This window comes from Silurus aristotelis (genome assembly GCF_946808225.1).
Source record: "Silurus aristotelis genome assembly, chromosome: 6".
Taxonomy (NCBI): domain Eukaryota; kingdom Metazoa; phylum Chordata; class Actinopteri; order Siluriformes; family Siluridae; genus Silurus; species Silurus aristotelis.
The window spans coordinates 20502556-20520867 of NC_139579.1; the positions used below are offsets into that span (position 1 = coordinate 20502556).

The 18312-nt window shown below is 40.3% G+C and overlaps 2 protein-coding genes across 3 annotated transcripts in view; one reads left to right on the plus strand and one right to left on the minus strand.

Moving 5' to 3' along the window:
- The window catches only part of LOC310727555 (non-pathogenic pore-forming peptide amoebapore A-like), a 133172-nt gene that overhangs the window by 106330 nt on the left and 8530 nt on the right, over nucleotides 1–18312 (minus strand). The window lies entirely within an intron of this gene.
- The window catches only part of akap6 (A kinase (PRKA) anchor protein 6), a 109995-nt gene that overhangs the window by 48871 nt on the left and 42812 nt on the right, over nucleotides 1–18312 (plus strand). For both annotated transcript variants that reach the window (XM_083544115.1, XM_083544116.1), the window contains exons 8-9: nucleotides 12723–12838; nucleotides 15747–15867. In XM_083544115.1, coding sequence (XP_083400241.1) covers nucleotides 12723–12838; nucleotides 15747–15867 — 237 coding nt within the window. The remainder of the gene's footprint in view (nucleotides 1–12722; nucleotides 12839–15746; nucleotides 15868–18312) is intronic.

Below are 18312 nucleotides of genomic sequence, written 5' to 3' on the forward strand. Positions count from 1 at the left end.
GAGGAGGACGGATGGATAGCCGACATGATTGAGAATTGTGTGTGTTGGGGGGGAACGGCGCACATTTTGTTAGGTCTGGTTCTGCAAACTGTTTACTGTCAGATAGCTGAGAATTGACTTAGCTGATAGCTACACTGAGAACAATGATGTCTGTCACAGATTTTGTAGATTGAGCAAAACTAATAACGCAGCCTGCCGAGTTTAACATGCAACCCTAAGCCGTTTGGATATCTTACTGCGCGTGATATTTCTAATTTTACCGGCACCTCTGTGAATAAAGGCGCAAAATGACGGGAAAAAAACGGCACTGAGTAATAATGACAAATGAACAGCCATTTATAATGTTGCTATCAAAATATATCACCTTTTATCACTTTCCAATAAACCGCGCCGGCTCTGGCGATAATACCTTGCATGTTTTTTACTCATTGTGAATGCACAGGTATCTTTTCCCTATTACATGCCACCCTGGTGATGCTTCTTGCTTTTTTTTTTTCTTTTTCAAACTGATGAAATCCATTACGGCAGCGTGGCAGTTATAAATGTTGTGCTTTTTTGTAAAACACGGCTCACCTTGCCTGCCGTATTACTCGTGTTTTATGCTCCAGCTGTGATATTTAACCGAGTCCGGTTGTGGCCTTGAACATGAAGTGAGTGTGCTTTGTGCAAAGCAGCTTCCTGTTCAGCTTGAGTGTAGACAATGTCCCATAGGTGAGCCTGTGCTGGTGTGTGTCCATGCTTTGTGATGTGCTCATGCTGGATTTTTATTTATTTATTTTTTCCTGTGCACGGATTGTATGTGCTCTCAACAGGTCAGTGCTTTACTTAGATACCATCAACATTTTATCCACAGGTTTAATGTATGGATACAAGGCAGGATAAATGTAGTGCGTACGTGTGGATGCTGATCTGCTCGTATAAAGTAATGAGTTTAAGTCTTTCTCATATAAAATTAAAAAACATTTATGAGAGAACTAGTTATCAGATTGCACCAGGATGTACTGCGTGCACAGGGTGAAGGCCTGGCTGCTGGGAGTCTCATAACAGTTTGGTTTGAAATGAAACACACACACACACACACAGACAACTAACCTACCTTGAACACAAACTATTCATTGAATTTTCCATCATCAAAGACATCCTCTCTCTGGTCTTTCCTGTCCCTCCTATTTCATCTATTCTGACTTTTATGCCAGAAATATAACTTAGTGTGTATAGGATGTCTGCTCTGATTTGTTCCTGCGCTCTTTAGCATGGTACGTTTGATATTCTTTCTCTCGCTCCCTTTTGATGCTCTCGTCCATTCTTCTTTTATCGTTGCATCTATACTATTGTTGTCAACATGCTACGTCTGTTTATGCGGTGCCGGCAATAGTCTAGAATCTTAACATGCAGTTTATCAAAAACATTCCGCTTTCAACAATAGGCAGCGCTCTTCCTGTGCCTGCCATAGCTGACTTTGAATTGCACTTAATTGCTCAGAATTACAACAAATGGCCTATGATTATTGCTAATTTTCCCCACAACACAATAACGTTTTCATACCACCCATGAGGGGAGCGAATGAGTATGACCGATCTAGTTTTCTTGTTTTTCTTGTGAATCCTCAAGCAGGGACGGATTAGCTTTAGCTTACAATTAAAAAAACAACTCGTTTGATGTGGTGTTTTCAGCTACGTTTTTTTTTCTATACACCCACTTGCATAGGTGCTTCAGAAGATAAGGTGCTTCAAACCTTATGAAAAAAACCCAGCAAGCTATTCCTTCTGCTTTCAGTAAGTCCGTGCTCCGCTAGCTCTGGGTTCCGGTGACTTGCTGTTTTTCGGTGTTTCTTGTATAAACGCTTTCTTTACAAATCATATTTGATTTCATGCGTAATTAATTTGTCCATCAGTGGACGTAGGGGGTCTTACCGAGGCACTCTCTTTCTTTCTCTCTCTCTCTCTCTCTCTCTCTCTCTCTCTCTCTCTCTCTCTCTCTCTCTCTCTCTCTCTCTCTCTCTCTGAGCTCTGATGACACAAGCTTCAGCGCAGGAGCCAATATGCATTATGGCAATAGCACAGTTCCACCTCAGCGGCCACCGTGAGCTAGTTTCCCCTAACCCCATGTTCAGCATCTCCTCTCTACACACTTGCACAGAGCACATTTTCCAGGACTGACATCACAGCGTGTTTGATAGAGGCACTGTCCGTCTGATTAAAGTGGAGGATTTAATTAGGTTTAAAGGTTATGCTTAGCACAGGAAAAAAAAGGTTTCAATATGATTAATTAATCAAACATCAAAATATGTACCCCGCCTTCCTGTCTTTTTTTTTCTGTTTACCCAGTGAATGTAAGACATGTTATTTAGTTCTCTTAGAGATTCAATCTTTTTTAATTCACATCCCTTCTCTAAATAAACAATTCTAAAAACCTTTTATTTTTTTTTTCTGGTGGGGGAGAGAGATGATAGAGGTAATCAATATTTCCAGCAATTTAATTAAAACCGTTAGTGGAATAAATCCATTTAATTATCAGTTAATGGAATACAAGGTCATTTACCTGACAGCAACTTTGAAGGTGGCTTACTGCTATGACTGAGAGCAGCGCTAAGGTGTCAGTGCCATTTAGGTGCTGTCAGAGCTCAGCTTTAAGATTCCCCTCAGCATGTTAACCCCTCCTCCTGCCCAGGCTGCCTTCTGCTGCCTGCCTTAGCAACACACACACACACACTCTCTCTCTCTCTCTCTCACACTCTCTCACACACACACACACAGCATTTTTCGACAGGCCATTTACAGCTCATAACCACAGCTAATGAAGACCAAGGTCATCAGATGGTGCTGTACCACAGATCTGCGTGTGTGTGTGTGTGTGGTGTGTGTGTGCGTGTGCATATTTCTTGGCACATTTGGGATAAAGTTCATAATACGACTACAATAACTGTTTTTATGTAAAACCTCAAAGATGTTTGATTTTCCTAGAGTGAAATAAAGTGTTGTTTAGGACTGTGTGAGTATGTGTGTGCCTGGAATAGAAGCTGTTGGAGCGTGGTAGTTGGAGTAATATTTTTCTTAGCGAGTTTATTCGAGACTCGGCTCTCCGGAGCTGAAGGAACTCTGTCTGCAGCACCAGCTCCCCCCATCTGGAACAAATACAACAAATAATAAATAGAGATACAATGGGGCCGAAAAATCGAATTTAACTTGGCCCAAAGCACTTACCTGAAATGTGCATATAATAGTCCTGGGCATTTGTCATTGAGAATGGTTCTGGAGTTTTTGTCCTACTGTTAATGAAATAGTAAGCTTGGCTCTGTACACTGCGTTCTTACTCGACGCATCGATCTCCACAATGGCTTTCTCTCTCTTATTACTAAAATCAATTTTGTACCGTGATTGCTACGAGGAGCATTTAAAAGCACTTATTTCATGCAAGACATTCTTCCCTGTGTCTCTGCTTTTTTTTGGACATCCCGGAGATATTCGCTCAAATGAATGTCCTTCGTAGATATCCTTTTTTTTGGGGGGGAAATAGACTTCTCGTCAGTGGGAACATTTAACAGGAAAAGGTAGTGACGTTGACAGTTTCAGAGTATTTAATGTGCATTAAAGTGAACTTAGTAAAATATTGAGATCTGTGTAATTATTATACACATGCAGAAATCTCTCTCTCTCTCCCTCTTTTCTTTTACTGTCTGTTCTTTCTCTTTGTGCTCTATCTCAGTAACACACAGGCTGTAAATGCTGGTGTGTGTGTGTGTGTGTGTGTGTGTGTGTGTGTGTGTGTGTGTGTGTGTGTGTGTGTGTGTGTGTGTGTTGCTAATATACTGACCCGGTGTTTTGTATTGCAATCTGGCCAACACTGTAGCTGGAAGAGCCCGACATAGCCATATCTATGTGAGCCTGTTTAATCTTTGCTCTCCCCCCCCCCCCACCACCACCACCGCCCATCCACTTTGAAATACAACCTGCTTTCAAGTCGTGCCCCCACCTAAACAAGTCAGCTCTTTCCTTTCGCCTTAAAACTTGAAGCAGGCATGTTAAGCTAGCGCGCTTCCTCCGGTTTAGAATTAAGATCAGATTTTTATGTTCTTTAATTATTTCTTAATTAGTTTGCATGTTAATTAAAATTGTGGCTAATGTTAATTACCTGTATTAATGGATTCTCATGTAGCACCTGCCTGAAGCGTTTGGCTCGGCGTTCAAAATATCTTCATCTAAGCCATTCGGCGCGGTCCGTCAAGCTTTGCTGAAAAGGCAGAGGCGAATTGAAGTCGGAAGATTTTTTTGTTTTTTTGAAGCGAATGTCTCTGAAGTAGTTTCCTGCAACGCCTTTGTTTTTAGCTCCTCTCAGGGGTAGAGGAGAAGAAATAATGGGTGCTTTAGGAGATTTTGAAAAAGATGTTTGAAATATTTAAGTAAGAAACATTTCCTTATATATCCGAGTACGAGTCATAATTTGACATTCTTGCCACACAGTCTGATTGCTTGGCATGCATGACCTGGCTCAGCAAGCCAACACATATTTAAGTAGAGCAAGTCTGTATTAGATTGAAAATGTTGATGATCACACAATCGATCTAACCCTTGCCTCTCCCAACTAATCTATAATGTGAGCATGGTCTGAGGCCTTCTTGTCTCTTCCTCCTCATGGGTCTCCAGGTGTTTAGACTTCTTGGAAACGGGAGATCAGCGATTAAATGTCACCTTTAAGCAACAACATAAAAAAAAAGGCAGCAATTTACTCCCTAGCAATTGCTAATTTCACGCCCTGATAAATGTTGCAGAAGCTAAAGCTTTCCAACTGCCTCCGATATTTCTTAAAGGGGAGGGAGAGCGAGGCCGATAGATCACTGATCTGTTGCTCCACTGAGGCTGAGACTTCGTAACATGCTTTAATGTCAAGGTCAAAGGAATTGTTAATGTGGCTGTGCACATGACAAATAACCCGAACTCTATACAGTGTTCTGAAGAATGAAATTTTATTTTATAGTGAGTAAGTCAGTTGTTTATCATGTCATAAATATAACTAGGAATACAATATTTCAGATGTGCAAGATTTCTATCTATCTGTCTGTCTGTCTGTCTGTCTGTCTGTCTGTCTGTCTGTCTGTCTGTCTGTCTGTCTGTCTGTCTGTCTGTCTATATATAAGGATATAGATAAATAGTAAAAAAGAAAGGGAGACATATCTTGCACAGCTGAAATATGGTTAATATGGTATATATATATATATATATATATATATATATATATATATATATATATATATATATATATATATATATATACAATTTTGTGTAAATTCGTAGAAATACAGCACTTTGTATCACATTTATAGTAAGTACATGTACAAACCCGATTCCAAAAAAGTTGGGACACTGTACAAATTGTGAATAAAAAAGGAATGCAAGGTTTCAAATTCAAATTCCAATAGTTTATTCAGAATACAACATAGATGACATATCAAATGTTTAAACTGAGAAAATGTATTATTCTAAGGGAAAAATAAGTTGATTTTAAATTTCACGGCATCAACACAGATTAAAAAAGTTGGGACAAGGCCATGTTTACCACTGTGTGGCATGCCTTCTTCTTTTTATAACAGTCTGCAAACGTCTGGGGACTGAGAAGACAAGTTGCTCAAGTTTAGGAATAAGAATGTTGTCCAATTCTTGTCTAATACAAGCTTCTAATTGCTCAACTGTCTTAAGTCTTCTTTGTCGCATCTTCCTCTTTATGATGCGCCAAACGTTTCTATGGATGTAAGATCTGGACTGCAGGCTGGCCATTTCAGTACCCTGATCCTGATGATGTTGTAATTGATGCAGTATGTGTTCTGGCATTGTCATGTTGGAAAATGCAAGGTCTTCCCTGAAAGAGACGACATCTGGATGGGAGCATTAGTTGTTTTAGAACTTGGATATACCTTTCAGCATTGATGGTGCCTTTCCAGATGTGTAAGCTGCCCATGCCACACGCACTCATGCAACCCCATACCATCAGAGATGCAGGCTTTTAAACTGAGCGCTGATAACAACTTGGGTTGTCCTTCTCCTTTTTAGTCCGGATGACATGGCGTCCCAGTTTTCCAAAAAGAACTTTCATTTTTTATTTGTCTGACCACAGAACAGTTTTCCACTTTGCCACAGTCCATTTTAAATGAGCCTTGGCCCAGAGAAAACACCTGCGCTTCTGGATCATGTTTAGATATGGCTTCTTTTTTGACCTATAGAGTTTAACCCGGCAACAGCGAATGGCACGGTGGATTGTGTTCACCGACAATGTTTTCTGGAAGTATTCCTGAGCCCATGTTGTGATTTTCATTACAGTAGCATTCCTGTATGTGATGCAGTGCCGTCTAAGGGCCCGAAGATCACGGGCATCCAGTATGGTTTTCCGGCCTTGACCCTTACGCACAGAGATTGTTCCAGATTCTCTGAATCTTTGGATGATATTATGCACTGTAGATGATGATAACTTCAAACTCTTTGCAATTTTTCTCTAAAAAACTCCTTTCTTATATTGATCCACTGTTTTTCGCCACAGCATTGGGGGAATTGTTGATTCTCTGCCCATCTTGACTTCTGAGAGACACTGCCACTGTGAGAGGCTCTTTTTATACCCAGTCATGTTGCCAATTGACCTAATAAGTTGCAAATTGGTCCTCCAGCTGTTCCTTTAATGTACATTTAACTTTTCCGGCCTCTTATTGCTACCTGTCCCAACTTTTTTGGAATGAGTAGCTCTCATGAAATCCAAAATTAGTTTTCTGGTCTTTTGTGCTATCCGCTAGAGACAAGATTTGTATTGTCACCCCCCATGGCTCTGCCCTCCCATCACAATGGGTAAACACATCTAATAATAATGATTGCAAAATTGCCTGAATTCAAGTTTGTAAAAATATACTGTATCTTAAACTTCAGCAGAAAAACAGGTAAATAATTCAAATGGGCAAGGGCAGTGGCAGGGCGTTCCCTGTTTTTTTGGGCAAAATGTTTTTATTTATTGTTTTATTTAACTCAGCTGTACCTTGGAGAAAAAATGTTTACATTAATGTAAATGTTTCATTTTGTAAAAAAATTATTAATTTCGAAAACCTTTATAGTTTTACAAATACACAATTTCTTTAATAAACAATCAAGTGGACTTATGAAACCATTTATTATATCGCAATCGCATATCGCAATATTGACCACAATAATCGCAACATGAAATTTTTCCCCAAATCATGCAGCTCTAGCCCTTGTATAATATTATATGCACCCCTCACATTTCAGCAACCATTGTAGTATATCTTCGTAAGGGACAATACTATAGAAATAAAACTTTAGAGTAGTCAATGTGCAATTTGCAGCTTGTATAGCTGTACAGACTTACTGTTCTCTAAAAATAACTCAACAGCCCCAGACCATTATGCTACCACTATCATGCTTGACTGTACACAATGTTCTTGGTACTCCTCACCAGGGCGTCACCACACATGCTGGACACCATCTGAGCCAAACAAGTTTGTCTTGGTCTCATCAGACCACAGGACATGGTTCCAGTAATTCATGCTCTTGGACAGGTTGTCTTAAGCAAACTGTTTGTAAACTTTTTTGTGAGCCTGTTTCAGAAGTGTCTTCCTTCTCAGATCAAGGCCATGCAAACTGACTTGTTGCAGTGTGTGGTGTATGGTCTGACTACTGACAAGCAGACCTTCCACTTCTGCAACCTCTAAAGCAATGTAGGCCGCACTCATGCTTCTGTTTTTTGAAGCCAGCTTCTGCACCAGACGCACAGCACGAGGACTCAGCTTTTTTCGATCAACTGTTGCGAGGCCTGTTCTGAAAAAGACCTGTCTTGGAAAACCTCTGCATAACACTGGCCACTGTACTGTAACTCAGTTTCAGGCTGTTACTGATCTTCTTATAGCCTTTGCCATCTTTGAGGAGAGCAACAATTCTAATTCTTAAATCCTCAGAGATCTTTGCCATGAGGTGCAAATGTTGAACAACCAGTGGTCAGTATGAAAAAACTGTTCTCAAAAGTACCAAATTGTATCTGTTCTAATACAAGATACACAAATTTGTATGGTCCTGTCATGAACATGATGAATAAGACATGTGGCTTTACATGGTTACACGATGTAAACTTAGGATGTACTAACTTTTGTTGCCAGCTATTTTGCCAATAATGGCTGTAATTTTAGAGTTTTGAACTTCTATACAAGCTTCACAGTGACCACTCTAAATATATCTAAGTTTCATTTCTATAGTATTGTCCCTTGAGAAGATATGCTAAAATAGTTGATATATATATATATTACTGAATACTGTATACAGTATATGGCTTAGACAGTTTTTTTGCCCTGGTCTGATGGTTGGTTTTTCTACTGGCTATATAGATAGCTGCAGATATATGGCCTTCAGTTTTAACTGCTCACATCATCAAATTTGATGAAGCAGCCAACAACAGGCCATGAATGTGGTTATATCAGAGCCTGTTTAGCTGTGGAGGCCTGATAAGCATGAAGGAATGAGAGGAACTCCTGTCTTACAATGCTGTAATAACTCCCATTATTTTGGGCTGTAAAGTCATGTGATTTATACCAGGAGACAGCATTACGTATTAAACCCAGCTTTTTTACAGCTGGTGATTGGAAAGTAGTAGTTTCCAAATTAATTCCAAAGCCCCTCCTCTTTGCACAAATATTCTACTGCATGTAGGTGAGTTAGGAAATAAACCCACATTGTTCTCTTTCTTTCCTCATGAACCTCTATGTGCTGAAATGAATGATATCCCCTCCCCAACTGAGCAGGATTTTCATTTTATTCATTTAACACACATACAACACACACACACACCCCACCAACACCCCACACACCCTCCCCAACAAAACTCAAAATGGAAGCCCTCTCGGAATTCTGCGTAGCTGAAGCCATTGCTATTGTACGTGCAAGTTTATGAGCTGCTTTGATAGAACTCTTGCCCGTTTATGACTGCTGGCACGAGCTCACACAACTCCCGACTGAATTTATTTTCTGAGCATGCCTGCACTGCGCCGCGCTCCGATACTGCCTGGGAACATCAGGACGTGTCTGATGGGAGACATTTCAAACAGGCCGATGTATGTTCTGGCTGGTTGGAACACCAGACGAAGGAAGAAAGAGGGAGGGTGGGGGCTGTCGAGGAGACTTCCTACAGTTTTCAATCTTTGTACGATGCTCCTTGCATTCCGAGAAGACGATAAAGAAATAAACAAACCGTGTGTTTGGTCATATCGCTAAAGCATCCAGTTTAAAAGGAAGCTAAAAACCCCTGTGCTACCATTCTCGTTGTTGCTACTGCTCACTCGAGTCACATAGTTTTCCTTGTTAATTTATATAGCTCCCTTGCTGCTTTCATTAACACTGTTTAAATTACAGCCACCTTCCTAAATCTTGTTCCTGCTTTTTTTTTCTATCTGGCAGTCTTTTTTCATGTCAAAAAGCAAAATTATACATCCACTGTTTTGTTGGGACTAATTTGATATCATGCCCTATTTGCAAGATTGAGAACTTCCTTTTTTTTTTTTTTTTTTTTTTTTTTTTTTAGAAGTTTGTAGTGGTCCATTAGTAATTAGTAAAAGCTCTATTTCTACCAGGCTTCAACTGTATCTACATTCTCGAGCAGGTCTTTTGTTGCAACTCCTAATTCCTATTTGACTTTCATTTCCTCATGGTTGCAGAAGGCATTACGGTGGCGTGACTGTAAATGGAAGACGTAGCAGGATCTGCCCCCAGGTCCTAACAGTGTTTGTGAGGCAGATTACGAGTTTATTATTCATGTCAGAGGCCCATGCGGATCAATCTCGGTACTAACTTAAAGGAACCTTTCTCGGCAAGCTTTTGACTTCAACGGCTCTTAGAACATCTGATATTCCCTCCTGCTAATTTTTAAGGCTATGCGCTCTTATTGACTTTTTTTCTTTGTTTCTTTCTTTTTTGTTTTTTTGAAGAACAACCACTGGAAGCCCAAACTGTTTAGAGTGAGTGTGGAGAGTGGTTTATAAATTATTAATATAAAGCATACATTTAATTTCCTTGTGGCCTGATATCCGAAAGCTCATTGTAATTATATCCATGTGTGAAGTCAGGGGGGGGGCAAAGGAAGTGATGATCACTGTAGCACTCTTCCAGCGTGTGATTGACAGCCAGATCGCTCGCTCCAGTCCCAAGGGATGTAGAGCTACGGAAGTTTCAAGGGGCTATGAAATTGGCACTGGCATGTAAACAAAAAGCCTAAAACGACTTGATTCAGCAAATTCGCATTAGATTTGCATAACTTGGGTGTTCTTAAGACAGGAGTTACAAATGATCTAAATTTATATTGACCCTTGTGTATTACCCATTCTTTTAATGCAGAGCTGTTTTTGACAGCACAAGAGATGCTGAGTTTTCAGTAACTCTGTTTGAAACAGGAATACAGAATGTGCAAGGTCTGTAAGCTGCTCCGGTTGGGTGTATTTTCCACACTGCACGTCGGCAAAGCCCTGTGTTTCTTTAAAGACGTCATATCATTATGTATACTGCAACAGTGTTCAATTTTTGAACGTCGATTCATAACAGCAGCATTAAGAGCATTGGTGGCTTTCGTCCCAAATACAGGTTTATATTAATGTGCTCATGCTAACACCTTATCTTTTCTATACTAACTCATTCACAGGGATTTGAATGGTGGAAGAGCTACATAGACAAAAAAATAAACATATTCAGAAAAAAGGCTAATGGTGAAGCTTCCTTTACTGAGCTGTTCATTAAATATTTATAGATGAAGTTTCAAGTGTCTTGGCTTTCTACACTGAAAAAAATGCTATCGTTGCAAGTAAAATATCTTGAGCTTTAGGGCAAATTAAAGTAATATTAATGCCCTTCATGATTTCTTACTTCATTTAATGATTGTGTTTTGCTCATGCAACATGCATTTTTCAAAGTGTATGTAAAGTATAATATAATAGAGTGAATACATAGAAAATACTTCTTGTATAGCACTGGACATAAAGGTTTATCATACACAGTTGGAAGTCCAATACTCTCATCAATAGACCAATTTCTCCTATAAATGCAGGAGCTCTAATACATGTAGCTGTATATTGCAGTATTGATATTTCTCATGTTCACCCAAAGGAACTGTATTTTTCCACCAGCCCTGCCATAGACTTTTATAGATTTCTTATACGTCTCAGAGTCAGATTGTAAAGCTGAAGTGAAAGCTAGTCATGCCTGATCAGTGTAAGAGGGATTCTGTCTGATTTCTGAACTCTTCAGAGACAAGGGGGAGAAGAATCAAAATCACACAGGCCACCTGGAGTCAGAGCTCCACACTGGGCAGGACTGTCTTCACAGTGAAGGTGGCTCGGAGAAATTGCTTTTGTCTGTGGCGGGCATTAGTCATTATTGTGTGTGTAAGCAGCTCCAGCGGGATTGGGTAATTAGGATCCTGACATGGCATCAGCGAGCGAGCTGAGTGAATCCGAAATGAAGGCAAATGAAAGCAAATTCCTCCGAGGGGGGAGACGCGAAAAACGCGCCGCAGTTGCGCCACTAATTTTCTTGGAGCTCCTAGTTAGGTTCATTTCATTCCTCCCAAATGAGAAAAGCGCCAGAGCCGAGCGTTTGATACCGGCCCAATAAATGGAATGAAAAGGCAACACATCTTTCTGTTGATTCGCTTGTTTATTATCTAGTGTAGCTTTGATTGAGGAGCAGTTTGCATTCGTGGAATTGTTTGACCTTTATAGAGGCATCTGCGGAGCAGGCGGTGTGCCTCCTGGAAGGAATGCAAACCACTGTGCTTTATACAGTGTCAAGAAATGAGTAAAAAATCAAAGCAGGCTGTTGGAAATTTTATTGGCTAGCCCGCAGATTCATCTCCGCATACTTTGGGCTTTAACTGATCTCCATTCGCCCAATGTAGCCAATTTTCTTGAGTACAAATGCCCAGCAGGATCTTTAGTTTTTTTTTCCTTTTCTTACACTGGTTTGCAAAGTCAAAATTGCTTGTGACTATAGTGACTACAACCCAGCACTTATTCTTCATAGAACTCATTACTTCTAATATTTGGTGCTTTGTGTGCAGTGGGGAATGCATTATTAATGTATGTTATATAATAATGGGATTTTGAAGAAGATTTTGAACCAGTAAAGCATTTACTGTAAATAGAGGTGGGTAACAAACTAAAAGAAAAAATATAAAATTGTTTAGTTAAGTTTTGGGTCACTTTTGAGCTGTCAGAATGGCTTCAATGGTTTCTGGAATAGATTTTACATGTTTCTGGAACTGCAGTGGAATAAGGAATTTCATTCTTTACAAAAGATGTTTTGGTGTTTTGAAGATGCCATGGAGAGCCCTTTTGTAACAGTCCTGTCTTGTTCAGTTCATTTATATGATATCCATGTGTATTTGCATTGCATTATTGAGACTGGATAAAATAAAACTGTCTGTCTTGAAATGCCATTAATAACAATCACAATTAGTAAAGTTAAAAATGACCAAACTTATTTCTTGAGCCTTCTTGCTCGTGCTCAGAAGAAGACCATTCCCACCAGGTTAGGTGTGTAAAAATGTGTACAAATATTGATTTACAGATCAAAAATGTCACAGAATAACATATATCATATTTTCCTTTTAGTTTGTCACCTATCTGTATATAACCAACACAGAAAGTTTGAAAATCTGCAATTTGATGTGGTGTTGGTTTGTGTTTGTGTATGTAACAGGTTCAGCAGTGTTACAGAGAGGCACAGACTGAAATTCTGGATCAGATCAGTATGAAACTTGGACAGCAGCACTATTGTTCCAGCAGAAACAAAAACGTCTCTTTCAAGTCCACCAGGTACAGGAGAAGCCATTCACAGACCACACTACTAAAAGGACATAAATACATTTTTTTAATCAGTTAGTAAATGCATGCAATTTAACTTGAGATATATGTATATATAGATATATAGTACATGTTCCTGGTATGGTTAACAACCGTAAATTATGATTTTTATACATACATTATAGAAATACCTCTATCATTTTCATTTTTGTGAAGCCAGACCTAAAGCAAGTAGCTGATTTGTAGGATTTGTCCTGTCAGTTTAAAGGTGGCCCTCCCTCTCTGTCTCTTATACCCTAATGCAGTAGACAAACTCTGGAGGTTGGACCTGCCTCTGTGCCTTGGCTTTGAATCAAGCATCGTTTTAATCCTTTTAAGCCCTTCATTCTAATGATTTATTTTGCAGAAGAAAAAAAACTGTAATGATCCTTTGAATTTTAATGACGAGCTGCCTGCTCAAGGATTCATTGTTTTGACTCTTTGGCCCTTACCTTTTGCTTAGAAACATGTCTAGAGGGAGGGCCTGTCGAAAGCTATCGCCTGGGCTGCCTTTCTCCACTTCTCCTCCTCCAACACGCCTCTATATGGCACACACAGACACACGTGCACATACACACACATGCACACACGCACACACTTTCTGCTGACAGAGAGATGGGACGTCTGCCATTCAATCACCAATCAACAGCTCTCCCTAGAAAGACTGTTTGTTTTAAAGGAGGGTTGACTGGGCAGCGGAGCAGTGACGGAATGGAAGCTTGTATTAAACACCATAAATTAAATATCACCTTCTATAAAAGTGTCACTTTACATGAGCTGTGAGAGGTGTCAATAAGGAGGCCGACCTTTTAAGGCTGGACTTGAGTGGCTGACTTGGGGGCTGATCAAGAATTCAGTACAGTAATTCCTCCCAGAAACACACTTTAGAGCTGAGTTTGCCAGACTTATAACACACAACATTTGGAACCCATATTCAAGCATTAAAAGAAAACCATGTCTTAAGCTTTCCTGAGAGAGTTTCTACCTGCTCATGAGCACTCCATCATTTATTATAGCTAAGATTATATATTTATTAACCAGCCCACTAAGCAAGATAAAAGCTGCAGTTTAATTGCATTAAGATTTGGCTGAAATCTGGTAGATAAGAGTATAATAATGGATGATCTGTTAGTTAGCTAGTTAAGTGCATACTACAGTATACACTGAGAATTTTGTAGTTTTTTTTATTTTTTTTTATTTATCCCATTGTATGCAAAAGATGTTTTAAAGCTGCTGACTTTCTTTTCAGTCACAATGTTTAATTGAAGTGTGGCTAAATAGTACAAGAACATTTTTTATGACCACTGTGCACTTGAATATTTTTTCTTTTTTTTTTCTTTTTAATGTGTCATGCAATCTGCTGTTTTATGGACTCTATTCAATAGAAACTCTGGCTTATTGTTCATTCTTTACTCTTGGGCATCTACTTTTCGCTGCAGGGACCCGGGATTGAGCCCTGTTGGGTTAAATCTCCGAAACACACCGATTAATCGGATTAATTTACCTCGTAAAACAAAATCCTAGCCTGATTGCACTTTGGCTGATGCGTGTAGTGCAGCAGGTGGTGGACATCGGAAACATGTGCCGAGGTTACAACATCATGGTTTGCCACAGCATTATAAAATGCATGAAGTTTAAACATTAAATGCAAACATAGTGTGTTAATTCTTGGCTGTTGAACCAGTGTCCAGTGGGCATGTGTGAAAGAGTATTTACACAGTTCTACCTCATTTGGTTAGCTTTGTTTATAGGACAAATTTTTTAAGGCCAAGTATTTTTTTAACCAAGTATTTTAAGTTTTTTAAGGCCAAACAGTCTGCGGGGGCATAGTGTAATATATTTGTATGTTTAACTTCCAAACCACACATTGAGTTCTAAAACTGTTCCAGTCCTTCAGTCGCATCTGGCTGATCGACGTCATTTTTCCAAGTAGCTAAAATATTCATATTCTCTCCACCGATGTTTCGTTTCATCAAACCCTGCTTCGATATGCAAATACACGCCACAGCGATTGTTGAAATTACATATGTAGCAGTGCAATTCAAGTCCCAGTCTTCTGTTTAGTTTGCGTCTGGGCTGAGTTGCAATAAAGGAGAAGTGTTGATTTTTCTTTCGCTTTTTGATGGTTATTTGTGTAATCTTATTCATAGTTTCTTCCTCCCTTTGGGGACAACTCTCTGGATTGCTTATAAAAACCCGACAATGAAAATGGCACTAGTTTGACATAGCTGTCAAAGTGTTCTGAAGCAGTATGAATGCAAAACAATTTCCCCACTTATGTTTATAAACACGTGGCCCTCCTGCTGAGGCCCACACAGCAAAAGCACAGACACCAATGATTGTGTGTGTGTGTGTGTGTGTGTGTGTGTGTGTGTGTGTGTGTGTGTGTGTGTGTGTGTGTGTCCTCAATTGTTGTTGGTGTTTGTTTGCGTGTGTATGTGTGCAGTAATATGTCTACGGAGTGTGTGTGTGAGCACGTGTGAGTATGGACACAATGGCTTCTGGTCCTTTCATAAATATTTGATGTCCTTTCATGTCGAGGCTGAAGGCAGGCTCTGGGAATAGGGAGGTGAAGTCATGTTTAATTAAGTTGTTCTGGCGCAGGATCCGTCACTCAATGCGCAGGTTAAAGATCCCTTCTGCTTCCGACCCCTTTCACACCTCACTTACCTGCACCGCGGCGCCACATACTAACGGGACAAAGTAATTACCTCCACTTGTCAAATATTCCCTCAGTAAAAGAGCTGCACGCAGCCCAGGAACCCGTTCTCCAGCCAGATGAGCCGCAGAGATGAGGAGAGAATGCAGTTTATATCAACCAGAAAATCTCTTTCAGGGCACCATTAACACAACTGTACTTTTTCTCTCCTCCGTTCTCCAGCCTATCAGAGTTCGAGAGTGAGTACCAGCGGCTCTGGGATTGGCTGCTGGACATGGAGTCCATTGTGACAGACAGCCATGAGCTAATGATGTCAGAGGAACAGCAGCAGCATCTCTATAAGGTGAGAATCGGATCGGAAACTGACCTAAAGTGAGCTCTGTGAGCTCGTTCATCACCCAATTTTCCCCATTCTATCAAATATTGTCCTTTAGTAACAAACTAAAAAGCAGAACGATGGCACACAGGAAAGTAAATCGCAACCATTTTTTACCTGCTTAGTCTATGACTCGTTGATGTAACCAATGAAGGACAGAACGGGGAAGAAAATGTGCGACGTGGTTGTAAATGAAAAGGAAGCAAGTGCAGGAAGATAGGGTCTTGTTCTTTTTATATCCCATGTACTCACCTTGTCTCAATGAATTTTTATTAGTGATAGATAAAGCCGGCTACTTTTGTGTTAGGTCAGTATATTTGTTCTTGATTGAATACAAACTGATTTGGGGACTCTATTGATTGCATGCCTACCTAATAAATATGTACTGCGCTCCCGTGTTTGTTATCGTGCTTGTGTGTGTGTGTGTGTGTGTGTTGGGTGTGTGCTGGGTGTCCTGCCTTTATCTGCCGTGGATGGTGGATTGATTGGGAGCCATTCTTGTTTGCCCACATTCAGGGCTTTATCACACGGAAGGGGAGATAGAGAACGCTGCTCGCCGTAAGCCATGGCCTGTAAATCAGCCTCATTTAGGTTGCCTTTATTGGACCGATCCTGACACTCGTCATCCTCCAATTGCTCGGAGCATATGGCATATTTCAAGCGAGCAGATTGTGAATCATAAAAGAATGAAATTAATAACCAGCTCCGCTTGCACTGGAAACAAACCATAATGACAAGCAATGGCAAGAGCCAGCCGCTCCCTCTTCCTCCTCCCTCGGTACTCTGTACTTTATCACTCCCTCTTCTCCGAGACTCCCGAGGTCACCGCCAAGGTCAGAACTAATCTTCCTGCTCATCGGGCATAGTGACCTCTACCATTAGTCATATATTACAGTAAGATAGAGAGCAGGAAATATAATGCCCTTTCTTTCTTTCTTTCTTTCTTTCTTTCTTTCTTTCTTTCTTTCTTTCTTTCTTTCTTTCTTTCTTTCTTTCTTTCTTTTTTCTTTCTTTCATTTGCCCGTAAGCCATACTGTCTCAGCTTGCAGTAATGCAACACCTCCGGCCCGCTCTCTCTCACGGATCACACTCATTCACACCGGCCGATGGCTTCGCTAAAATGGCTGCCCTTACAGTTCAACGTTTCTCATGCGGTCACGTAGACGCATTAATACATAAGCAGGGTTAAGCAGCACATCTGTGCATTCTTTTTCTGATTAACGTTTAATCCAGTCAGACATCAATCAGAGGCAATGCTTATTTGTGTGTGTGTGTGTGTGTGTGTGTGTGTGTGTGTGTGTGTGTGTGTGTGTGTGTATTACAAACTGTGAATGCCTTCACTGTTTACTGACAGCAGGAACAGATTTCTGTCTAAACTAACACGCTCTGATGCCTCTACTGATCAAAGCTTCTCTTTAACCAAACTTTCCTCATCTCGCTTTCTTTCTCTCTCTCTCACACACACACACACACACACACACACACACACACACACACACACACACACACACACACACACACACACACACACACACACACACAACCTTTCTCTGAATCAACAAACCAGCTTGTGTAGTCACATGCTGCACTTTATTAGGAGAAGATTATGTATTAGTGAATGTTTACGTTTTAAAACTGGATTAATTATTTCATCAATAAGAGAAGAAAAGCGCTGATGACAATGGCGGCTCTGTGTTACTGTGTGTGTCTGATAGAGGGAGAGTGCAATGCTTAGAGAGCATGTATGGCTTGTGTTTGTGCGTGCGTGTGTGCGCGCGCGTGTGTGTGTGTGTGTGTGTGCGTGTGTATGGGGTTTAATCTGCATTATGTCTGACAGTGTGCCTGCAATGGTAGAGTTACAGAGGTTGTGTGAGCGTGACGCATTGCTGCTTTATGGAGCTGGAGCAGGTGGCGTTTCATGCGATTCTCATCACCACCACCATATCTCCTCTCCCGCCGCTTTGCTTTGCTTTTTTCTTTATCTGCTCCCTTTTTTGTGTGTATCTTCTGCTTTATAACAAACTTCTTTTTTTTCCCCAGAAATATCTCTTTTCCCTGTCTCTGTCCCCTGGCCTTATTTCAACATTTGTATTTTTTTGTACTGTATGTCTTCTGTTTTCTGAAAGGTTCTCAATGCTATTTGCAACTGGGTTTTTTTCTTTGGTTAGCCCACCACACATACAGATTCACATACAGATTAATATACATTGTCTAATCTTGATTTATTTTATTATTGTAACTAGTTAAAGTTCTCATTGGCACCACAGTGTGTGTGTGTGTGTGTGTGTGTGTGTGTGTGTGTGTGTGTGTGTGTGTGTTTCTATAGCACTCCTCTCTGTCACTGTCCCCATGAACAGGCTCGCTGCGATTAAAAGCCGCAGTGTCCATTTAAGAAGCAGCGATTGAGTCGGT